Genomic DNA, 22,214 nt, shown 5'->3' on the forward strand with positions numbered 1-22,214 from the left:
TGCTCTTAGCGTTAATCATACGAGTCATGGTGAAGTCACTGGCTTTGTATTGTACAGGCTATGTGACTATTTGTGACATCTAATAGTATAATATCGTTAGTGTCTGACCTTTAAGAGGATAAAGGAATTATTGCTGCAGTAGATATTTAAGCCCTGTTGTATCTCAAGGAGTGTCTGAGCAAGGATTTTTTTCCCCATGCTCTCAAAATTCATGCTTGTCTGTGATACAGCAATTGGACTCTGCAACATGCAGAGTCAGGGTATCACAAGTGCAGCAGCATTTTCTTTCAGATGACAATCCCATTGTGCAATAAATGTATATCACAGTCAGGCTGCTCTGAGTCCTTTCAGTCTCAGACACCCCTTCGCATGAGTTTTCATTTCAGTGTCACAATATCAGCATCATCCGTTCAGGTCACTGTCTCATTTAAGCCCTTTTTTTTTTTTTGTGCATTGTTAAAATAAAGTTGTTTAATTCTAGTATCAAGAAAATGGATGTTGGTATTTTTTTGGTGTCTCCCAACACTGTATTAGTTTTAAAAAGGCATAAAAAGGATCTTATTTACTTTTCTTGTTTTCTCCCAGTGAATGTCCCTTCGACTGTAATGGAGGCCATGTCCAGACAAGACACCCTACAGCCATTTAATAAAAGTAGCAAACTATCCCCTGCCACTCCACAGCGATCCATAGTATTTCCACAGACTCCGTGTAGCAGAAATTTTTCTCTCCTGGATAAGTCTGGGTCCATCGAGTCAGGATTTAACCAGATCAGTGTCAAAAACCAACGAGTTCTTGCAAGCCCAACTTCAACAAGCCAACTAAATTCTGAGTTCAGTGACTGGCATCTTTGGAAATGTGGGCAATGCTTTAAGACTTTCACCCAGCGGATCCTCTTACAGATGCATGTGTGTACGCAGAACCCTGACAGGTAAAGCCCAGGCTCTCTTTATTTCTGTATCTACTGATAGCCAGATCCACTGCTTTCTTCTTTTATCAAGCTGTTATCATTTCCAAAACCAAACCATTATTAGGAGGAGCCTGTACGACATAATTCATCTGCAGCTGTGTGAAGTAAGCCGATAAAAAACATTGCTTGACTTCACTATTTTTAAAAACATTTGGTGCCTAAATGTGCAGATAAAAGGAAATAGCTAAGGATATAATCTTGTTTTCAGAATGGTTTGGTACATCTGATGGAAGCAACAAAATAGAAGGAAAATTTATGAATATCACAGATGGAAAAATGAGGTCAAGATAATTAAAAGTCTGTCTGTCTTCCAAAGATAATCTAACTGGCTGCTCAGTGGCTGTCACAGTCATTTCAGGGTTCACCTATAGTGTGCAATGTGTATGAACTTAATTAAGTACTAAGAGGTAATGAATTGGAATTTTTTGCTTAGTACTATTTTTCTTCAGAGCATGCAAACCCATAAATCGTGCAAAGCTGTCAAAAGGAAATACCTACTCCACTAGTGATGTGGAGGAAAACAGATGCCACTTATTCAATAAACTAATATCCACACAGAAGAAAAATGTTGACTAGATACCTCAGAGTCAAAGTTGGTTTGAAAGTTTGTCAATACAGAATTTTATGGCCATGAACTGAGGATGAAATTTAGCTGAACAAGTGAATTAAAATTTCAGGTACTCTGACCAGTGGCACAGTAAATATAATGGAACCATTATTTATGAATCAAAGCTGGTTTATCTGACAATTTTGATAGCTGGCAGGACAAAAGACAAAAATCAAATTAATTCAATAAAAAAGGCTGCCCATGTTTTGTCTCTTCTTCAGCTGTGAAGAAGGTTTGAGCAGAACAGCTGAGTCCCTGGAAAGTTGTTCTAAAAGCAGTATTTAATTGTGAATTACATTTAACAAAAACACCAACAAAAATTAGTCAACAGTGAGTCTGTGTGTGTGTTTGTATGCATGTCTGTCTCTCTTTGTGTATGTGGTTATCTATGTGTACACATACGCTTGTGTGATTCTGTGGGTGTGGAGATACTGGAGCATAAATACAGTTTTCCAGGAAGAAATGTCAAGCATGCTAGGGGCAAATTAGATTCCATGCAAATCTTCACAGAATTTAAAAAGTTTATAATATTGTGAAGGCAAAAAAGCCCTTTCGACAGTTTCTGAATTTTATTCAGGACTTAGCAGAAACAAACACTGTTCTAAGGAAGCTGTAGACACAATTGCCAATTTAAGTGCCACAATGTCCCGAAAGGTCACTCTCCTAAGTTTCATTGACTCTTGTGTTTCCAGTGTTAGAGTATCCTAAGAATACTGTAAAGCATAAAATGCTGCATCAGGGAGTTTGGAAGAGATATGTCGTGAGGCTCCTTCACATACCTTTTCAGTGATTCATCCAAACCAGGTGTGATGCCTAGATTTCATCCTTTCCTTCACTTGAACCTGTGTCTTCCTTTATGAAGAACCAAGCTGCAGACAATAGTTAATGTGAAGAAGAGTCTCTCCTAATGGGACTGTTCTGCACTCTAAGGGATAGTTAAATATTCATTTTGCCAGAGAGAGAAGATGAGGATAAATCTATCCTACAATTAGGTCTGTCATCTTGGAGGTGAGAGATTTGTTTGCTTGTTTATTTTGGGTTTATTTGTGTTTTGGTTTTTTTTAATTATTTTTATTTATTTTGTCCTAAGTATCTTGTGCCAAATATTGTCTGAAATGCAGGCTGGATTTTAAGTCTTCCCCCTTAGAGGTGAACACCCTCTTTAGTAGATTACTGATTCATGACATCTTACTGTTTTCTCTCTCCTGCGCCTGCCTAATTTGTTCATGCAGAACATCTTCAACAAGAAAGTGAAGAGCATTTTTAGTTCAGAATACCCTACAGCATAGTAGGAAAATTATCTAGATCAGAAGACGAGTCGGCTCCCTCAGGAGCAAAGAGAGCAAAGGGTGATTAGCGGAAGGTCTCAGCAGATTTGGGTAGGATTGGGGTGGAGAGGCGATAAGTAAAGACTCTGAGTTGTAAGTGTTATATCCCAGAAGCTTCCAGGAAGAGTCGAAACATAATAGGTAAGGCCTTTTTCTCAATATCGATACTGGCTAATTGAGCTGATTTCCTTTTTGGCTTGTTGGGTTTTGTGAATCCTGTTCTTAAGAAACTTTCTCTTGTGTTATATAGAGAGCATAAAACCCAAATGAGGTTGTTAAGATACACTTAGGATCAATCTGTTGCATAAATACTACGTACTGCAGTGCTCTGTTCTGTGTTCCTGGTGTACTGAAAAATGGCTTACATCTCTGTTTTCATTAAATAACTTTAAAGGAGTACAAAAAAAGGAGTGCAGTCTCCTTGTGGACGCGAGTTTTGTAATGCCTTCATTGTTCCCGTGAGGTGTGCCATCAACATAACTGCTGTAAAAGCATTTCCCAATAGGTCTTTTTTAGAGCGTTATGTGGGACGTCAGTCACATGAATCTGTTTAAGCTGACTGCAGTTTGTTCAGTGTTTGAAATTACCAGAATAATGATTACTGTGGATCATAACTGTGTTAATATCTGGGTTCTCGTATCCCTGGTTAGAAGTCATTACAGGTTAAGCTTTCATCACAGGCAGCTTTTTGTCTTTTAACAGGTACTAGTACATCAGCTATTTAGTGATACAGTGGCTGGAAAAGAGTTGTCTTTGGTTTCTTAAACATACTGCATTTCTACAGATGAAAAATTCCTAAAATGTACAAAATTTCCTGGAGACAAGAAAACAAGGTATGATTTGTGAAAGAATACCTGTCTGCCAGCTTGAAGTACTGGGTGCAACTCTCTGGTTTGTATTTTCTCAACAATATCTGCTGCACCACTCTGGCTGATAAACAGCTCCCCATTTGTTGTCAGCAATTTGTGAGCACACCAGCCACTATATCTTTGATGTGACTGAAGCAGTGGGGGCTGTCTTCTCTAGGAAATTACTTTAGACTATCTGTTCTGGCTTTGTATTTGTTTTTGAACAATGCTGATTACCTACAGCATGAGGTGCAGGGAAACATCTTTGAATCTATATAGGACTCCAATTCATGGACTGAGCTTTGAGAAAAGCAGACTACTTGGGGCTTGAGAAATTAAAAAAAAAGAAATTAATTTAAAGCCACTTAAATTTAGAAAACATCTGAATGAGAGTAGACATTAAAAAAGGCCACAATATACTTAATTCTGTTAGGCAGTAAGAAAGAAATGGTCCTATTTAACAGGCAGATGATTTAATAAATAAAAATAATTTTAAAAAATGATGAATATAAAATAGGGAGAATAATTAACATTATCTCCTGTGTTTGTTGTTTCAGATTAACATTAGGATTTTAATTAAAATTAACTTTAAATTATCTACTAGTTTACTTATAATTTACTTCTCCCTTTCCATCAAGATTTTTTTAGCTTGTTGTATTTTGTTGGGCTTTTGTTGGCTACCTTTGAACTTAATGGTAATTGGGGTTGGAGTGGGTATGGCAGATGAAGATTTAAACCCATCAGGATTTGAATTCTGGGACTTTCTGATTTGGGAGTCTTTAAAAGACTTTTCCAGACAGAAGCAGTTTGAGCAACTATTTCTTGAAGCAGGAATCGGAGATCTATTTTATCTTTTGTGGGGTTTTTTTGTTTGTTTGTTTTTGGGTTTGTTGTGTTGTTTGTTTTTTTCCCTGCAGAAATTCTCAACAATCCTATTTGTTGGAGGCTCCAGAAAGGGGTAACCAAAAGCATTTGATCACAGTGAATCTTTTTTAGAGCAATATTTTTAATTTTTCTTGTCCTTTAACAGCAACCACTTTTCTGATAATGATGTGGTCTCTTTTAATGACCTTCTTCTTCTTTCTCACTATGATCACCAGATTCAGGATGTACTGGTGTTGAGGAAAGGCAGATGGCTGCAGTTCCCAAGAGCTGTCTGTGGCACATTTTCATATACAATATACACGTCTGTGTGATATATATTCTAATTGATTGCCATGTATCTAAGCTGATAATCTGAGGGAAAACCCAGTCCTTAAGTATGTCCATGGCTGATAGATTGTAGATGTTATCTGGCTCTCACAATTCTTCTTTACTCAAAAGGTATTGTTGTACTCATGTTTTGCTGTACCACCTCAATATTAAATTGTGAGGGGTTTTTTAAAACAGTAGCTTGAAGTTTGAAGTTGCCAATTTAATAGAACCTTTTCTCAAAGATCACGGCTCAACCCATTTTTGTATTTGTCTTTATAGGTTCTGTGCCTTTGACCTTGATATTCTCCCCAAGTCCATTAATTACTTTAAACATCTCCCAAAACAGACCTAAAAAAGTAAATGTTGTGAGCAAGAGTCATCTGTTTCTGTTTATAGAGTGGCTATGGAATATTGCTCAATTAAAGTAAACATCATGCTGAATTTAATGCTTGTTCTTGCATAATCTTTTCACAAAGGTTTGCAAACTCCCGGTACTCATAGTTAATAAAAACAAAGGGTGTACAGAGCAGCACCACTCCCTGACAGCTTCAGAAGTTTGGAAACACTTAAAATGCACTAACTTTCTACTTCTGATAGGTCCTCCACAAACGTTTGTTAAGAGACGATCTCAGAACTCCCAGTAGGTCCAGCTCTGCCATCTCCACTGCTGCGTGCTGCCTGAGGGGAACACCAAGACAGTCGGAGATGTAGAGTCTGGAGGTGGTGAATGTAACCACGCTGATGCTAGGAATGCTTCTGTGTGCAAGCTAGCAGTATCCTTAGGTGTTGCTTTGTTCTCCAGCCTCTTTGCTCAACTTGCTAGGAGAAGGAATCCCTCCAAAAAATACCTTTCCATTAGGACAACTGTGACCTAACTCCTCTGACTGCAGCTGTGCTCTTAATGCTGGATGTTGTGTGAAGGCCTGGCCATGACAGCTGATGCTGGCCCCATTTCAGTGTACCCTGCTTTCATTTTTTTGCAGAGGCTGTGGTGTAACAGCCTTCCTCCTATCACACTGTGAAACCCTGACCTGGGTTCAATGGAGCCCTGCATCTCATGCTTTGAGACCTTGACATCAATTGCGTTCATTTTTTACTTAGTCCTCAACAAGGAGAAAAGCACTTTCAACCCCATGTCAGTCTCTCTTCTTTCAGTTGGTGCTTTTCCTAAGGGGAAAATATGACAGCAATATGCCATTTTGTCTCCCTGATCTGACAGTGTTTCAATGGCAGAGTTACAGGTATTCAGGAACTCACCATTAGACAAAATTCCTCTTCTAAAGATTGCCCTGGGATTCCACATGCCCCTTGAAAACAGCAAATTCACTTCTGAAGAGGTCTCACCAGAAATCTGTTCATCGTAAAGGAAAGAATTTGAAAATTCACTGGAAAATAAATAAAAGATTTTTCAGGATTCTAATAATTCAGACCATGAATTATTTACCATGCAGAAAAGAGATTTATATTGTCTGGATGTACTTAGGAGTCAGGGCTTGGGAAGTATATTGTTCTAGCAAAGGAATAGTACAAGATTAATAATAATAATAATAAAAAAATCACTTTTGCTAAATGAAAATCTAAAAAGAATCAATCTAAACATACGGATGTCTGCCAGCAGCTATTCCAGGTGCAAAGATATGGATTTTTCTATTGTTATCCCTTAACATGCTTTGTGCCATCCCCTGCATGAAGCATGAGCTTTGGTGAGGTTCAATAAGCCTCACAGGAGAACATGGGTTTTGTACTGGTCCTATACATGATATAGTTTCACCCAGGGGGAAAAAAAAAAAAAAAAAGCTACAAAAGTGAGAAAATTGTAAGAGAGGGAAAAACATCACCAAGGAGCAAAATCATTCAAGAGATAGTCTGAATTAGGGAGCAAAAAGTATTGTCTTTTTGAAAATGTAACTTGAAAAACTTGGAAAAGCTCAAAATCTAAATAACTACTGTCCTGGTTTTGGCAGGCATAGAGTTAATTTTCTTTCTGATTGCTGGTGTAGTGCTGTGTTTTGGATTTAGGATGAGAACAATTTTGATAACACACTGATGTTTTTAGTTGTTGCCAAGCAGTCAAGGACAGTTTCCCATACTGCCTCACCAAGGTGAAGGCTGGGGATGCCCAAGAAGCTGGGAGGGGACACAGCCAGGGCAGCTGACCCAAACTGACCAAAGAGATATTCCATACCACATGACGTCACGTCCCATTTTGCAGCTGGGGGCCTGGCACAGCAGCTGGAGGTCTTGCATGGCAGCCGGGGGTTTTGTGCAACATTGACTTCAAAGTGATGTTGTTTGTCTTCCCAAGTCACTGATACGCATGCTGGAGCCCTGCTTTCCTGGAGATGGCTGAACACTGCCTGCCCATGGGAAGGGGAGAATGGATTCCTTGTCTTGCTTTGCTTGTGCATGTGGGCTGGAAGGCTGGGCAGCTGGGGGTCTTGTATAGCATTGACTTCAGGTGATAAGAAATTGTGCTGTTCATTAATTGTTTTCTATTTCATTATTATTACTATTATTTTTATTGTTGTTGTTGTGGTTATTATCATCATCATCATCATCTTTTTTGTGTATGTGTCCTATTAAACTGTTTTTATCTCAACTCACGAGTTCTCTCACTTTCTCTTTTCCGATTCTCTCCCCCATCCCAGTGGGGGGGAGCAAGTGAGCAGCTGCGTGGGGCTTAGTTGCCAGCTGGGGCTAAACCACGACAACTACAAAACCTGAAAACTATTACATTACTGTTACTCCTTTCTGAATTTCACTTTAAATGGCCTGTGTTCCTATAGTGGGCCATCATATAGTCAGGGACTGTAAGATTAGAGTCTCTAGAAAAAGCTGTTGGACCCTACACGATAGTAAAGCTAGATAGCTGATTGATGGTGCACAGTGTTAATGGCAACAGTGTAATTTTTATAACAGGAGAATTTGCTTCTAGTTAAGTAGATTTCCTTCTTTTAAGCTCAGACAGGAAGAAGGACAACTAGAAAGCTAGGTAGCTAGGTGTTTAATGAAAAACACTAGAACTGCTTTTGATGGCTGTCAGCACATCATTCTCATTTGCGCATTACTATACATCAGTTTAGCTGTTCTTAAATGTGACATAAAAATACTAAATGAGAAGATTTTGATCAGGCTTGATTTACATCTGGGAAGGCCTACAAGATCCTTTGTACAAAATGCAGTGTTGAAGACATTCAAAAATATGTTGTTTCTGCTACATGGTAGCTGGAGAACAAATTTTTATAGAAAAAAATATTTCTTCAGATAGTCAGCATCTGCTTTGAGGCCTTGGTACACCTGTTTCATCAAACTGATTACTTTTATGCTTTCAAATCTGTCTGTACATCTGCAAAGGAATATTTTAGTTATGTAGGCTTTCACCTATGAAGTGACAGACATCCATTTTGTTTGAACATTAATTTTCCGGAGCATCAACATACATCTGGGCTGTGACACAGCTAGGCTTATAGTCACATGGATACCTTGAAGCTCAAGAAGGTTGTCATGTTTAATCCAGGCTGGCAACTAAGCACCACGCAGCCGCCTGCTCACTCCTCCCATGGTGGGATGGTGGAGAGAATTGCAAGAGTGAAAGAGAAAGTGAGAAAACTTGTGGGTTGAAATATAGTCAGTTTAATAGGTAAAGCAAAAGCCACATACACAAGCAAAGCAAGACAAGGAATTCATTCCCCCCTTCCCATGGGCAGGCAGGTGTTCAGCCATCTCCAGGAAAGCAGGACTGCAGCATGTGTAACAATTACTTGGGAAGACAAACACCATCACTCTGAACATCTGCCCTTTCCTTCTTCTTCCCTCAGCTTTGTATGCTGAGCATGACATCATATCATGGGATATCCCTGTGGTCAGCTGGGGTCAGCTGTCCCAGCTGTGTCCCCTCCCAACTCCTTGTGCACCCCCAGCCTCCTCGCTGGTGGGCTGGTGTGAGGAGCAGAAAAGGCCTTGGCTCTGTGTAAGCACTGCTCAGCAGTAACAAAAACATCTCTATTATCAACACTGTTTGCAGTAGCCTTATACTAGCTACTATGAAGAAAATTAACTCTATCCCAACCAAGAACCAAAATGTTCTTAGTTATTCCAGTGGAAATTAGTTTTTCTGGCCTGGGACTGCATTCAGTCTAGCAGCACATCTTTGACAATACAGCCTGTGAAGACTACTGGTTTTGTCAGTATATCCCTGGTCCTTCTGTCTGCAAACCTCTGCTATAAAGAGGTCACCATCTTAATTCATTGCCCCAGTGCAGACCAAAGTGATGGCAGAAGACATAACTGCTACATCAAAGACAGCCCTGCTCTGCCCGTGTCAATGTACTCACTGAACCGAGCATTGCTCATGTTCAGTCCTTCTGCACCACTTTCATTTTTTTAAAAACAGCATATTGATTTTATTTTCTGCCAAGAAAGATTTCTGAGCACACTAAAATTGTTACCAGAAAACAAAATGATAACTTTTATACTTATTGAATGACTTTTTTTGCTCTTGGAAAAAATAGTAGTATCCAAAAGTTGTCAAAATGTGACATATTTGAATCTGCAATTGTGCAAATCAGATACAGCATTTTTAAATTGTTATAGCATTTCAATGCATTTATAGGCTTTCTTTTTAAAATGAGCTTTGTTTAATGTATGCCTTGTATCTAGCTTGAAAAAATTACTTATTCTGCCCATTTTACTATTAATCAGAATCACCTGTGTATAAACTGGAGAAATGCATCCCCTGCAAAAAGGAGGGTAACTTCTTTAACAGTTTTTTTCCCAAGATATGGATGAATGGAAAAAATACATTCAAAGCGATCTAACAATAAATGATTTTTTACAGGGCTCTTTTTCTTGAGCATCAGCCAGTGAAATGTATCCTGAGTACATATATTAATACCCTTTGTAAACAAGAAATTTGTTTTGAGCAATGTAGGGGGTAAAAACATTTTACTTGGCATCACAATGTTCAGTTATAACTGGTTTGGAATTTTGACTATTTACAGACAAGTTACGGTGTGACTTTTCACAGTATGAAAATAATCACATTGTTAAAAAAATAAAAGATTGATTGGTTTTATATAGTGTTGTATCATTTATTGTGGTAGCTGTTAAAAATAGATAACCAGAGGCAAATAGATGTTAATGGTCCCTTTCACTATTAAAAAATCAATGTTTCCTGGATACAAAATACCTTAATGTGTTCTTTTTGCTTAAAAGTGTTTGATTTGAAAATACCCAAACAAATAAGTCTGCATTCAGAAATCATCTTTGTTTTACCAGCACTTGAATTTTCATGTCAAGTTTGATAAATATTTTCTGTGCAAATTAACCATGCAGTTCAAGAAAGAAGAAGACTGGGCAAGTTACTACTTGTCTTCCAATAACAGAAACAGATACTCAGTACTTATTTTTTTCTTAAAATATTATTTTACATATATTCATGTAATTTTTTAAAGGCCATATAATCTAGGTTAAGCAACCTTTCCACATCTTTTTTTATATTTCTTTCAAACTTGGAGAGCAGTTAGATTTTCAAATGTAAGTAATTAAAATTGTAAGCTATTGAGTTATTGACTAATACTGAGCTATTAATCAAGCTAAAAAAATTCTACAATCAGGGTTCAGTGCTCTGAAGCACTGTAAAATAATAGTATTTGTGTTCAGTGATGCAAGTAGCCACAATTAAGCAGTTCACTTGACAAATGAGATAGTTCACTTTATTTTGCACTTAATTGAATTGTACATGCTTGGTCACCATTGTCTCCTTCCCTTTAGTTTTGGTTTCTAGCTATTTAAACATACACATTTATTAAAGAGAGAGCAATTAAGTTGGTGTTGGCCATTGGGTCTAGAAATGCAGACGTCAAGAGCTGTGCCATAAAATGTTGTGCAGTGTAAAAAAATAATTTATATACCTCTAGAAAAAGTCTTACTTTTTTAAAAAAAACTCTGATAAGCATGTAGGACTCTGTTACTAACTTAAATCAAATGTGAAAAGGAAAAAAACCTCAGTGTATAAGATGTTGATATTAAATCACTTTTACTAAACAGAAATATATAAACATTGTTTATTCACATTTTATTTTAGTTAGGAGTGGTACATGCATTTCAGTGGTCCTGTCTCTGCTTGCTGTCCTTTTCATTCTGTGTTTGCAGTGTTTGTTATGATTCTGAATTTGTAACATTCTCAGTTGAGTGTGTTTGTTTGTTTATGTTTGTTTTTAACAAACTGTGGTGTTGAAAACCTAAGTTCTGGGTTTCATTTCAAGATCTCAAAAAAGGCATTTTCAGTCTGGATGGCAGAAACTTGTTAATTAAATGCAAATATTTTCAACAGCAGTAAGAAAATAGAAAGGTAATTGTTACATGGCAGTTACTTTTGCTCCAAAGCAGTATGAAGAATTTAATTGCAAACAATCACATAATCCGCCTAGGATGTAGGTATAACGATCAGACATGCATTTGTGGGTAACACTGTAGCTGGCACCAAGAGACAGAAGATTTCATCAGTCTCTTAGCTCCGATGTGTGAGGATTTTTTGTGACTAAGGAGTATCATGTTGAGTTTAGGAGAAATAAGGCAGGCATGTGATGTACAGTGCAGGCTCACTAGCTTGCTGAGTTATGTTTTATGTGGCATGATGCCCATAGACTCTTGGTCAATTCATGCACAAGCATTTCACATTTGCTAAGAGGCCATGAAGTTTTGGGTATGTGTCTCCCAAGAAAGCCACAGAGAAGTGCACCTGCAGGTCTCTTTGGAAATGTCTGGGAAGAACAGGTGTTCCTGCCCATACGGTTTCCTGTTCATAGAAAGCACTGACAGCATGATGTTTCTCTTTCCCTTTGCAGGCCCTACCAGTGTGGTCACTGCTCCCAGTCTTTCTCCCAACCTTCAGAGCTGAGGAACCACGTAGTTACGCACTCCAGCGACAGGCCTTTCAAGTGTGGCTACTGCGGTCGTGCCTTTGCTGGTGCCACAACACTCAACAATCACATCCGGACACACACTGGGGAAAAGCCCTTTAAGTAAGTACTTGAAGCCAGCAGCATTTGCCAGCTGAGATTAGAGAAGGACATGCATCACTGCTATGCACTAGCATCACCGGTCTGTACCAGCACACAGTTACCTTGAAAGCCAAGGTCAGACCTCCAGATAAATCCATTAGTGGTGTGGCTAAAATCAGGATTAAACCAGGCTTGTTTCTGGCTGCCTTGCAAGCCCTCAGCAATTTTCTGTCCTCTGATGAGAACTTGCTTGTTTTAATTAAATGACAAGCTGCTGCCAGAGAACCATAGCGGAAAATACACTGAAGATGGTGACAGGCTAAGCTGTAAGAACATTAATATGATTCTTTAATGTCTGTATGCTAGAGGTAGATGGAGCTTCACATAAAAGCTAATTTGGATCTAGTTAAATGTAGGGGAGAAATACACATCTTTTTTTAGTCTCAGAATCACTGCATAGAAAATGTAGCTCTGGCTTGTGGCATAAGTTTGCTAAGATCATAATAATAAATTGATAGTGTCCAGCTGTTAAAATTGCAAGAAAAAACCAAAAAGTCACCTGGTCAAGATAGTTTTCAATTAAACACACGCTGCTTATTTCTGCAGTTACTTTTTATTGAAATTAAAGCAAGCACACACTTGATTTTCAGGAATTTTCCCTCTATGCTCACCTCCAGCCATAGCATAGCTGATCCAGGTGGATTTTACTTTATGTTGTGCAAGACTCTGCCTACCTAACAGGAGGTGTTCTCCAAGTCAGAATACAAATTTTCCGTATTTGTATCTGTGTCTTTGCTGAACTTACAGAGAGAAATTTTATGGATATGATACCTGGAACAATTTTACTTTTGAAGAAAAATAATGTATTGATATCACTTCTTTTAGAAGATACCTGATGGTCCTAGGAGGAATGGGAATAAGTGTAGAAGAAGGTGTGCGTCTCTCCCACTTCTCCAGGGATTGTCTGTCCTCTGTGTACTTTTCTCCATTTGTCTTTCTTTTCCACTTTTGCCATACTGTGCTCTCAGTCTGGTTAATGTAAGAGAGCTCAGCCATGGGGCCTGTCAGAACCCCTCATAACAAGCTCAGTAGAGATACCGGTAGAGATGCTTTGCCTCCATATATGGTTGAAAGGAAGTATAGCCTCCATACATGTCTCTGCTGGGGGCAAGGGGACAGAGCCAGGAACCAAATACTGCATACCAGAAATCATGGCTAGAATAGTGTTGCAGGTGGCAAGGCACAGAAACTGAGAGCACTGAAACATCAACTCCTCTAGAACCAGTCTGTTGAATGCTCAGAGCCCATAGAAAGTGAGCCAAAAATAGTGTGAGCAATCAGATTGATTTTATCTAGTTGCTGTGTAAATAGATTTTAGTAATTAATGGAAGAGGTTTCCGGGTCAAAATGGAAAATAGATTTCTTTTAATGTTAAGGTGTTACTTATGTGTAACCTTGTTGACTCCACTTAATTTTTTTCCTTAACATCCTGTTTTTGTCATGTTTCCAATAGATCTGCTATTTTGCCCCATTTAAAGTCATTATTTTTCCCTTTTGGTTTAGTATTTTTTTCCCCTTTTCCAAAATGGTCTTGACTACAGCACAATTTCATTTGTGAAAGGGCTTAATGTATGTACTACAATTAACCAGTGGTCTGGGATTTGTTTGTTTGCTTATGCTGAAGTATTTCAGTATTCCAGTATGTATCTGCCCATTCTTAAAGGTGCAGGGCAGAGCAACAAAAAATGTGGATGCTTTGTACTTCTTTATGATGTGTGGCATAATTTTATTCTCGTAAGATTTTTATTTAGTTTCTTCCTTAAACTCAAGAAACAGTAGTACCAATTTCTCTCTGGAAGACTTGTTGAAGTATTTGCAGTAAGCTGTCTAGTAATTTCACATGAAGCTAAACCTGGAGCTGCAGATCTTCCCACCCCTGCTAGTCAGATAAGGGGACTCACATATATGCACTGATGCTGCAAGCTGTTCAAAAGGGCAGATTTTCTTCCCATGCAGGACTGCTTGCATTTGAGAGGAGGGACAGAAAACTTACCAGAAACTGATACACCCTCTCTGCTGGAGGAAAAAGAGACAGCTGCAGCTCATCTTGATGTCTCATCACCATTTTGATCCTCCTTTGAAAAGAAGGAGTCCAAGACCTGGTATTAAGTAAGCTTAGGAAAAAAACCTCAACAAATTCTAGTAAATAAGAACCATAAATGGGACAAACAAGATTTCTGTCTCTTGATCATGCAATTTAGGTTTTAAATATTTGTTTACAAAGCGATTTTGAGTGTACACTTACCAAAAAAAGTGCAAAACGGAAGAGTCTGTTGAAGTAGGGTTTCTGTACCTCAAAAAAGTCTGTATTTGTGGTAATGTACATACTTCTGTTAAATAATATTTTTACTATTAGCAAGAACAATCATGTATGGATAGTGCTGAATTACTTAAATTCTACCTAAGTTATTTTAAAAATAACAGGGATGATTTTAAAGGTATTACTACATTCAATTTCATAGGTGAAAATGGGCAGTCAACTGGACAATTAACTTGCACCTACTGTGAATGCAGTCTTACTGCAGTAAGGCAGTTATGTTTGTAAGTGGTATTTATACAAAATACAGTGTGCATGGATTAGGCAGGCAATGTCAAAAACTAAGTGTATGTTTGTACACATATTATTTTCTGAAGGTGTCTTTAAAAACGGTGAACACTGGGTGACAGTATTTTAAAATAATTCAAATTAATTGTTATTTAAGAGGATTTCTGTGATTGGTTAAAGAGCTTTTTCTGTGAGAAGGCGCTTTCTTTGTAGGTTGTAGGTAACTTCGGATGTATGGTGGAAGACTTTTCTATTTACTTTTCGTTACAGATAACAATGCTAAGTGAGGTTATCTGTAGTCAAAGCTTTAGCTGCATTGCCTGGACTGCAGGTCCAGTAAGAAGAGATTTCTTTTCATGTCATCACGACCTATCAAGTCAGCCTCACCACTGTAAAGTTTTTGTATATTCTTATCTTACTGAAGTCTCCACTATGGCTGCTAGTCTTGGAACAAAGCTTGTAAGGAAATTAAAAGGTAGGGGAAAAAGGATAATTACTGACCATCCCCATTTTCTTAAATTCTCCCCCCCCCCCCCTTCAATTTCTGCAAAATTAAAGATTAATTAAGGGATTTTCCTGCAGAATGAGGGTTATACAAACATCTAATATTCAGGAGTCAACCAAAAAGAATTAGAGAAAAGATTCTTTCAGATGGGGATAACCTAGGTGTTTTTAATTATTTTTTACTGAAATGCAAACCTGGGGAACATTAATTTCAGGTTGAATATAGATGTTGTACCTGAAGTGACATCTGAGCTTTGTCCTGGTTTGTGTTTGTGTTTTTTTAACCCTTTCAAATTATTTTAAAATTTAGTGTTAAATGCAGTTCTTGAATGACATCTTAAAATGTATATTTTGAAAATATCAATTGAAGATATTTTTTTCCTGAAACAGACCTTCAGCATTTTCTTCACCCAAAGCCTTTCAGGCTTTATGTCAGAGGTTGACATAAACTTGGGAATTAAACCATTTCTGTCTGTAATCCACAATGTCAATGTTTTGAAAGCACGATGAAACAAACAAGCAGACCAGTGACAATGAGGGCTATCTAATCGAACTCAGAAACCCCAGTTCCTTAGAAATATCCAAAACCTGTTGATGTTCATGTTGTTTGTGAATTTAAGAGCCATTTTATTTATCACCCCCACTCAAGGAAATTGCATAGGGAAACCTTGTGGTAGAATGAAGTCTTGTGTTTGATGAGGTACTACATTGCTCCTTACAATTAACATGAAGGCATAGACATATTGTAAAAAAACATAACATGGATCCAGTTTTCACTGGTGACATCTAATTGTGTGAGGACTTTTAAATTGCTTCTTTGGATCTACATTGTGTCAGGGGCTGTTTAAATTATTCTCAAATGCCATCAGATGGCTTAAGTGGAAATTAAGTGGTCTCTCAGTTAATAGGTATGATTATAGCCAATACTTGTATTTACACTTGAGGCTTAACCAAAAATTTGGTATATGTCTAATACCCAGGCTTGGGCTTGGGCTCAGTACTTTGTGAGCGGTGTCAGGAAAGGTGGACTCTTTTCCCTTTCGGACTACTTTGGCTACTATTCAACCTTGTAACACAATGTTAAACATGTGTGGTTTGTAGTATAGAAACACGCACACAAAACCATGCAAACACATACTCACCAGTCTCATAGACACAGGTCATTGCAGTGGTTGCTCTGCTATGACAGGCTAGGAAAGGATGGTTGATAGAGGGAAAGGGTACATAACAATTCAAAAGAAAAAATATTCCTGCTTTTCCTCTCATTCCTGCTGACCATGAGATAGTTACGCTGACTGCTGTGACACTATTACCTTCGCCTACACCAGTCTGTATCAGGCAACAGCTTCTCTGGACCACACTGAAATGTCAGGGGTCTAATGCAGATCCCTGCCTGCAAGCCAGGTACTTATATATCCAAAACTATAGTCCTGAAACCCCATCCACACACTTTGCGTGTGCCTAGAAAATACTAGGCACCTCGGGTTCTATCTGAAGATTACCCAGGTACATGAGAAAGCCAAGGGAATTAGGCGCTTTGCCTAAGGCTTTATTCTGACCTTTGCCCAAGGGCTGTATAGTGCAGACAGCACAGCCTGACCAGCAACAACACTTGGCACCCACATCCATCCTGTCTGAAGGGCAGATGTTTGTAGCGAGAGATTTATTCTTTTCTGGTCTCTCTTTAGCATCCTTCTTTCCTGTGTCTGTATCAAAGTGTCCCAGAACAGCCTGTAGCTAGGAAGTTAGAGCACTCAGCCAGAAGAAGCTGGTGGATAAATGACACAAACTTGCATTTTAAAGGAATACAGTGAGCCTTGCTCTATGCTTTCACGAGCAATGCAAGGTGCTGAGTGAATGCTGTGCCCAGCTGTAGCCTCCCAGGCAAGCTCCAGAAAGGGTAAGGAGGTCTACCACAGCTTAATGGCCAGCAGTTTTAATGAGTAACTCTGTCTTTTCATCACCTTATAGTCTTTCACTGATTCACATATGGCCCTTAGGCATCCTGATATAGTATATTTCATTTATTTGGCCAGGCACTTACTTAGAAGTCAAAGTGTTGCCACTCCTGATTTTGCAGGTTATTTTGCAACTATTACCACTTACAGCTTGGTTAGGCAGGGATCCAAGCCTCCTATTACTCAGTAAGCAAAGTGCTTGTCTTTGTAGGCATCAAAATAACAAAACTATCAAGTTCAAGTAGATGGCAATATCTCGTATAGACTAAGTTAACCCCTCAGCCTTAAATTTTATTCTAATGCCTCTGTGATAGATAAATATATATGTATTTAAAATAATACAATAATTTGCAAGTTTGTCAGGCAATGAAAGGTAGTATATTTTGACACACTAATCCAGTAACTAATCAGTTTTCTAATAAACAATCAGCAGTACACTAATGTGTCATCAGCACTTCAGGAGCTCTGGAGAGTGGATGATCTGCACATAGACGTTAATGAATACCCCAAAAATCATTAAGTAATCAATACTTCTGAGTTATTTTCATTGAGCTGATAGGTCTGATACATTAAAGCTGACATTTTACATTTGTCAAGATCACAGTGCAGTTTTTAACAGTGGAACAGGCTGCTAAAAATATTCCATGAAAGATAATCAAAGAAACACAACTTAAAAAGTCTTGACATTTTAGATTGGTACAGTAGCTTGGACGAATGAGTCTGTAATGTCTGTGCTAAATGTTCATGAAGCAGAACTTTATTACTTAAAATTACTAATGTGGAGAATATTCCACAATTATGCATATGCATAAATATCTTTCTTTTCCTTTCTCTGTTTTTTTTTTTTTTGTAAGCAGCTAGATCAGTGACAGTTCACTTTCTATCATTCACATCAGTGAAGAGAGAAAGATGAATATGAATTAGCCGAGCCCTTTGTTTTCCTCACTTCTTCTTTGAAGGTGAAGAATTCATCGTAGTGATGCTTTTATGATAATCTTCTTTGAAGATAAAACATCACACAGAACCATTAAATCAAAGGTGGCTTTTGGAGCAAGCACCATACGAGAAAAATCCGCTGCATCCGTATTTGCAGCTCATCAAACACTCCTATCTAGTGTTCAGAATGCAAATTAAGAGGGCAGTATTTGGGAGATTAAATGCGATAGATTCTCTTTCAGAGCAGGCATAGGGGATTCATTCCAAGCTAGCAATAACCCCCATCCTATCCCCTCCAAAATTCAATGGCTTTGTTCATTTGTTCACATTATTTTTTCTGTGAATTATGGTTCTTTAAAGAGAGGACAGGGTAGAAAGAGAGATGACATAAAAGACAGTGAAGCAAACGCTGGTGACTGTTATGAGTTCTTGCTCAATCCACAGATTTCTCAAATAGTGTGGATGTTTTCAGATAATTAAGTAAGCACTAACTCTATGTTTAAAATGAACCCCACTGGATAGTCAGAGCAGATAAACAAAGAGTTTTCTCTTGTTCTAGCACTGAACGATTATTGCTTTGTGATTTCTCCTCCTCCAATAGGCAATTGTGGATTTTAAATTAGCAGAAGGTGAAATTCTATTTGTCATCAATTTCTCCTAGGGGTTACAGAGCAGAAAACTGCAGACAAGCTGCTTCTTTGATGGCTCACTCCTAAAAATCTCTTTTTGTTCTTTATCTATTTGAACTGACAGTGATCAGAGCTACAGCAGGACAGGCCTCTCTGGAGAAATCACCTTCCCCCTGTCTATTGACAGATTCCTCTGTTCTGAATCAGACAGGCCTTGTCCCATCATAGGCATCAAGGCCTTGGAAGTAGCCACCAATTAAACCTCTTGAGCCAGTAAAATCTGAAGCCACTTTTGAGTGTCTGTTCTGATTAGGCAGGATGAGACAAAGCCCATCACCCCCCCACCCCACACCCCCCCCACACCCCCCCGAGAGCAGCTCTCTGGTCTCAATTTTCTCTCTTGCCTTCACCAGGTGCGAGAGGTGTGAGAGGAGCTTCACACAAGCCACCCAGCTGAGTCGACACCAGAGGATGCCCAATGAGTGCAAGCCAATAACAGAGAGCACAGAATCAATTGAAGTGGATTAACTGATTGACTGGTTGGAATTAAACTGCAAGGAAAGTCATGATTAAATGTCACGGACACTTAAGCAAAACCAAAGATTTCCTCTGAACAACTTTCAATCAGTCCCAGAAAACCAAAAGCAGTAATAAAATAAGTAAGATGTTAAGAGATATTGATCCTGGCGTGGAAGTGAGACCAGGAAAGAGATTATTTATTTATGACTAGGGATGAGTCTTATTTCAATTGACAAGTTACTTGGGACTGTTAACATTGCAAGTTCCGCCATGTATTGCTTTAATTCTAAAAGCCTTTATAATTGTTATTTAATGCCAAAGCGAGGAATCTCAAGGGTTCTTCTGCCCATAGATATGACTGAGAATGCACATGGACTTGTTTATTGTTGCACCTTTTTTTGTAGCATGACTCAAAGGACCCAGATGTAATCCATACGTTTGGCTGGGCTGGGCTAAGTTGATCTTGACATGGCTATAATAGAAATGGCTGTGTGGGATGGGAAGTGATCAAGAGCTATATCTGGGTCAGTGTCAGCCTCCTCAGACCAAAGGGCATTTCATTTCCATAGTCTCATGCCTCACACTGTGTGCACTTTTTCATGCAAGTAGTTCCATTTAACAGCATTGTGTTGGCATAGATATTCTGGGGAAAGAAAGAAAAAAAAAAAAAAAAAGAATGTTGTATATTTGCAAATATACATTATATAAAGAAGCCAGTAGAAAAACTATGTTAAACTGATGGAGGTCTCAAATTCAGTCTAATATTATGAAAGACAGAGGCGGTAGAAAGTATTTTAAACATTTAAGATTCCAGTCTATGTGTAAATTGTATTCCAAGGAGCAAAAAACCAAGATGATGTATTTTGTTTGGGTGATTGGCTTGCTGATTTCTAGGAAAACTGATCAGAAATCCAAGCTGAAGCCCATTGGTATTTTTACTCTGTTGGTTTGGATCAAATTGAAAATACTCCTGTATTAGATGAAACTTTCAACATACTTGGGCTGAGCTTTAAAACAAAAGCTAAATCTGTACTCAGATACTTTGTAAATGGCTTGGAGGTTTCATAGTATTCACTTCATGGAAATTTGCCTGGTACAGTCGTGAATGAAAGGAAGCCAAAATATTTCCAACATCAATGTAAAAAGCTCAGATGTCATTACATTGGTTCAATTTAACAATTTCCATATTGGCTTTTTCAAGCTTTTGTCCTTGATGTATTTCAGATTTCATGATTTTGTCTAATCAAAGAATGTTTTTCACTTTTAGAGACCAGCAGTATTTGTTTATATATTGATTGTTTCAATGCTAGAGCTGTAGTTTGATAAAAATGTAAAAAAAAAAAAAAAAAAAAAAAAAAAATAAAAAAAAAAACAAAGAGAACAACAACAAGAAGCAAAACTTAAAGAGTTCTGAGGTCATGCTATATCATAAGGTAAAACTGAAAAATAAATTTGTGGAGATTATGGGGATTAAAACAGATTCATTCAGTTTTGCACCAAAACTGAAGTGCTGGGTGGCTCATAAGGGCTCAGTTGATTATATTAAATATTTTAAAAACATTTATGGGGATGATTTTAAATATGTAGAGAATTAAGTATCCAATTCTGTAAAGGGCTAGACAGAATTAGCTACAAATTTAATAACAGTTTCAAACCATTTATGAATTCTGCAAAGAGGTCAAGCAGAAAAAAGGCATACAGTAAAATTCAAGTACAATTAAAAGGAATTTAAAAGCTAAGACATCCACACTTTAGGATGTTCATTCATTGTATTGTAGAAACTACACTGCAGAATCTGGAGTTTCCAAAGCTTTGCAGGGAATTACTTCAGGAGTTACTGTATTTGTGTTTGGCCATTAAAAATGTAAAACATTGTGAAAAAAAGACTTTTTAATCATTGTTCTAGCAAGTATCAGACTATGTCATAAAGAAGCTTTAGCCTTGTGAGTTTTTCAGCTCTGTTTCTCACTGAGGAGATATGGGGAGTGAATAATTCTGTCATAACTTGCCTGATTTTATGCTCCAAGCTATGAGAGATTCTTAGCTACTATATAAATGTTGGTTTGTTTCTTTCTTTCTTTGTTTTTAGGTTCAAAGAAGCATGGAAAGCTGGGTAGGAAGAATTGTAACTTAAAGGTGACTATTTGAACATTGTTTTGTTCCTAGCAAGACTGACCAAACAGAAAAAACCCAAAATCTGATCCTAAACCTTTCAGATCCTCACCCCTGGATCTTCACACCTTCCCTTATTAAAGAGACTTAATGTAAAGTAACATCTTGGTGTAGCACCAACTTTTAGTTAACATTTGAACAGCAGCTGTAGATAATTTCTGCAAACAAATAGATATTCTCACAAAAAAAACCAACCCCAAAACCAAAAAAACCCAAAAAAACAAAAACCAAAAACCACCAAACCCCAACCAAACCCCAAAAGCAAAAAACCCAGAAATTTATAGAGTAAGTAGGAAAAGAAATATGTCGTGTTCTGAAAAGCAAATGTGAACTGTCTGTTAGATCACTGACTGTTAGTGCTGTTGCATTATCTAACTGCACTCTCCTGTTCAGGGATGTGGTTAGTGGTAGTGCAGAGCGCTCAGCCTCTTGCAGAAACGGATTTATATTTGAATCCTGTAATACAAATAGCACGTAAGTATGTGCTTACGGACATTGCAAGTTCCCTGCTGAATATAAATAAGCTTACTCATATGTTTTTAATTAAACATGTGTCTTAAATATTCTCCTGAATGGGTGTGAAGTAAAGATCAATTATGTCAAGATCTTACTGTATTTTTTAAATCTACGCCAGAGTAGGATTTCTGCAGAATTTACATTTTTTTGTTCCAAATAATTCTTTCTTGTGTAAATCTCTATGTTGTGCCAGATGCCTAAGCACAATTTCAGTTACTGTATTATTTTATACATGGCACTTTCACAACAGATTTGGCAGCACACAAAAGCAATTCAGTGAAAACCCATGATTTTATAGTGGTTTTTTCTTGAGTACAACATTTGGCATTCTGTTACAATATAGCAAATGTCAAACTAACATGGACAAGCTAAAATACATCCTAGGTTTGAACTAAACAGAATCTAGTTTCTGTCTGCACTTCTTAAT

General features: G+C 37.8%; 1 protein-coding gene across 1 annotated transcript in view; it reads left to right on the plus strand.

The window, feature by feature from the left end:
- PRDM6 (PR/SET domain 6) overlaps positions 1–21,476 on the plus strand; it is a 77,463-nt gene extending 55,987 nt beyond the window's left edge. Inside the window, exons 6-8 of the mRNA XM_075740826.1 lie at positions 586–928; positions 11,793–11,969; positions 18,994–21,476. Coding sequence (XP_075596941.1) covers positions 586–928; positions 11,793–11,969; positions 18,994–19,108 — 635 coding nt within the window. The 3' untranslated portion in view covers positions 19,109–21,476. The remainder of the gene's footprint in view (positions 1–585; positions 929–11,792; positions 11,970–18,993) is intronic.
- Positions 21,477–22,214: the final 738 nt, after the last annotated feature.

This window comes from Balearica regulorum, chromosome Z (genome assembly GCF_011004875.1).
Source record: "Balearica regulorum gibbericeps isolate bBalReg1 chromosome Z, bBalReg1.pri, whole genome shotgun sequence".
NCBI lineage: Eukaryota > Metazoa > Chordata > Aves > Gruiformes > Gruidae > Balearica > Balearica regulorum.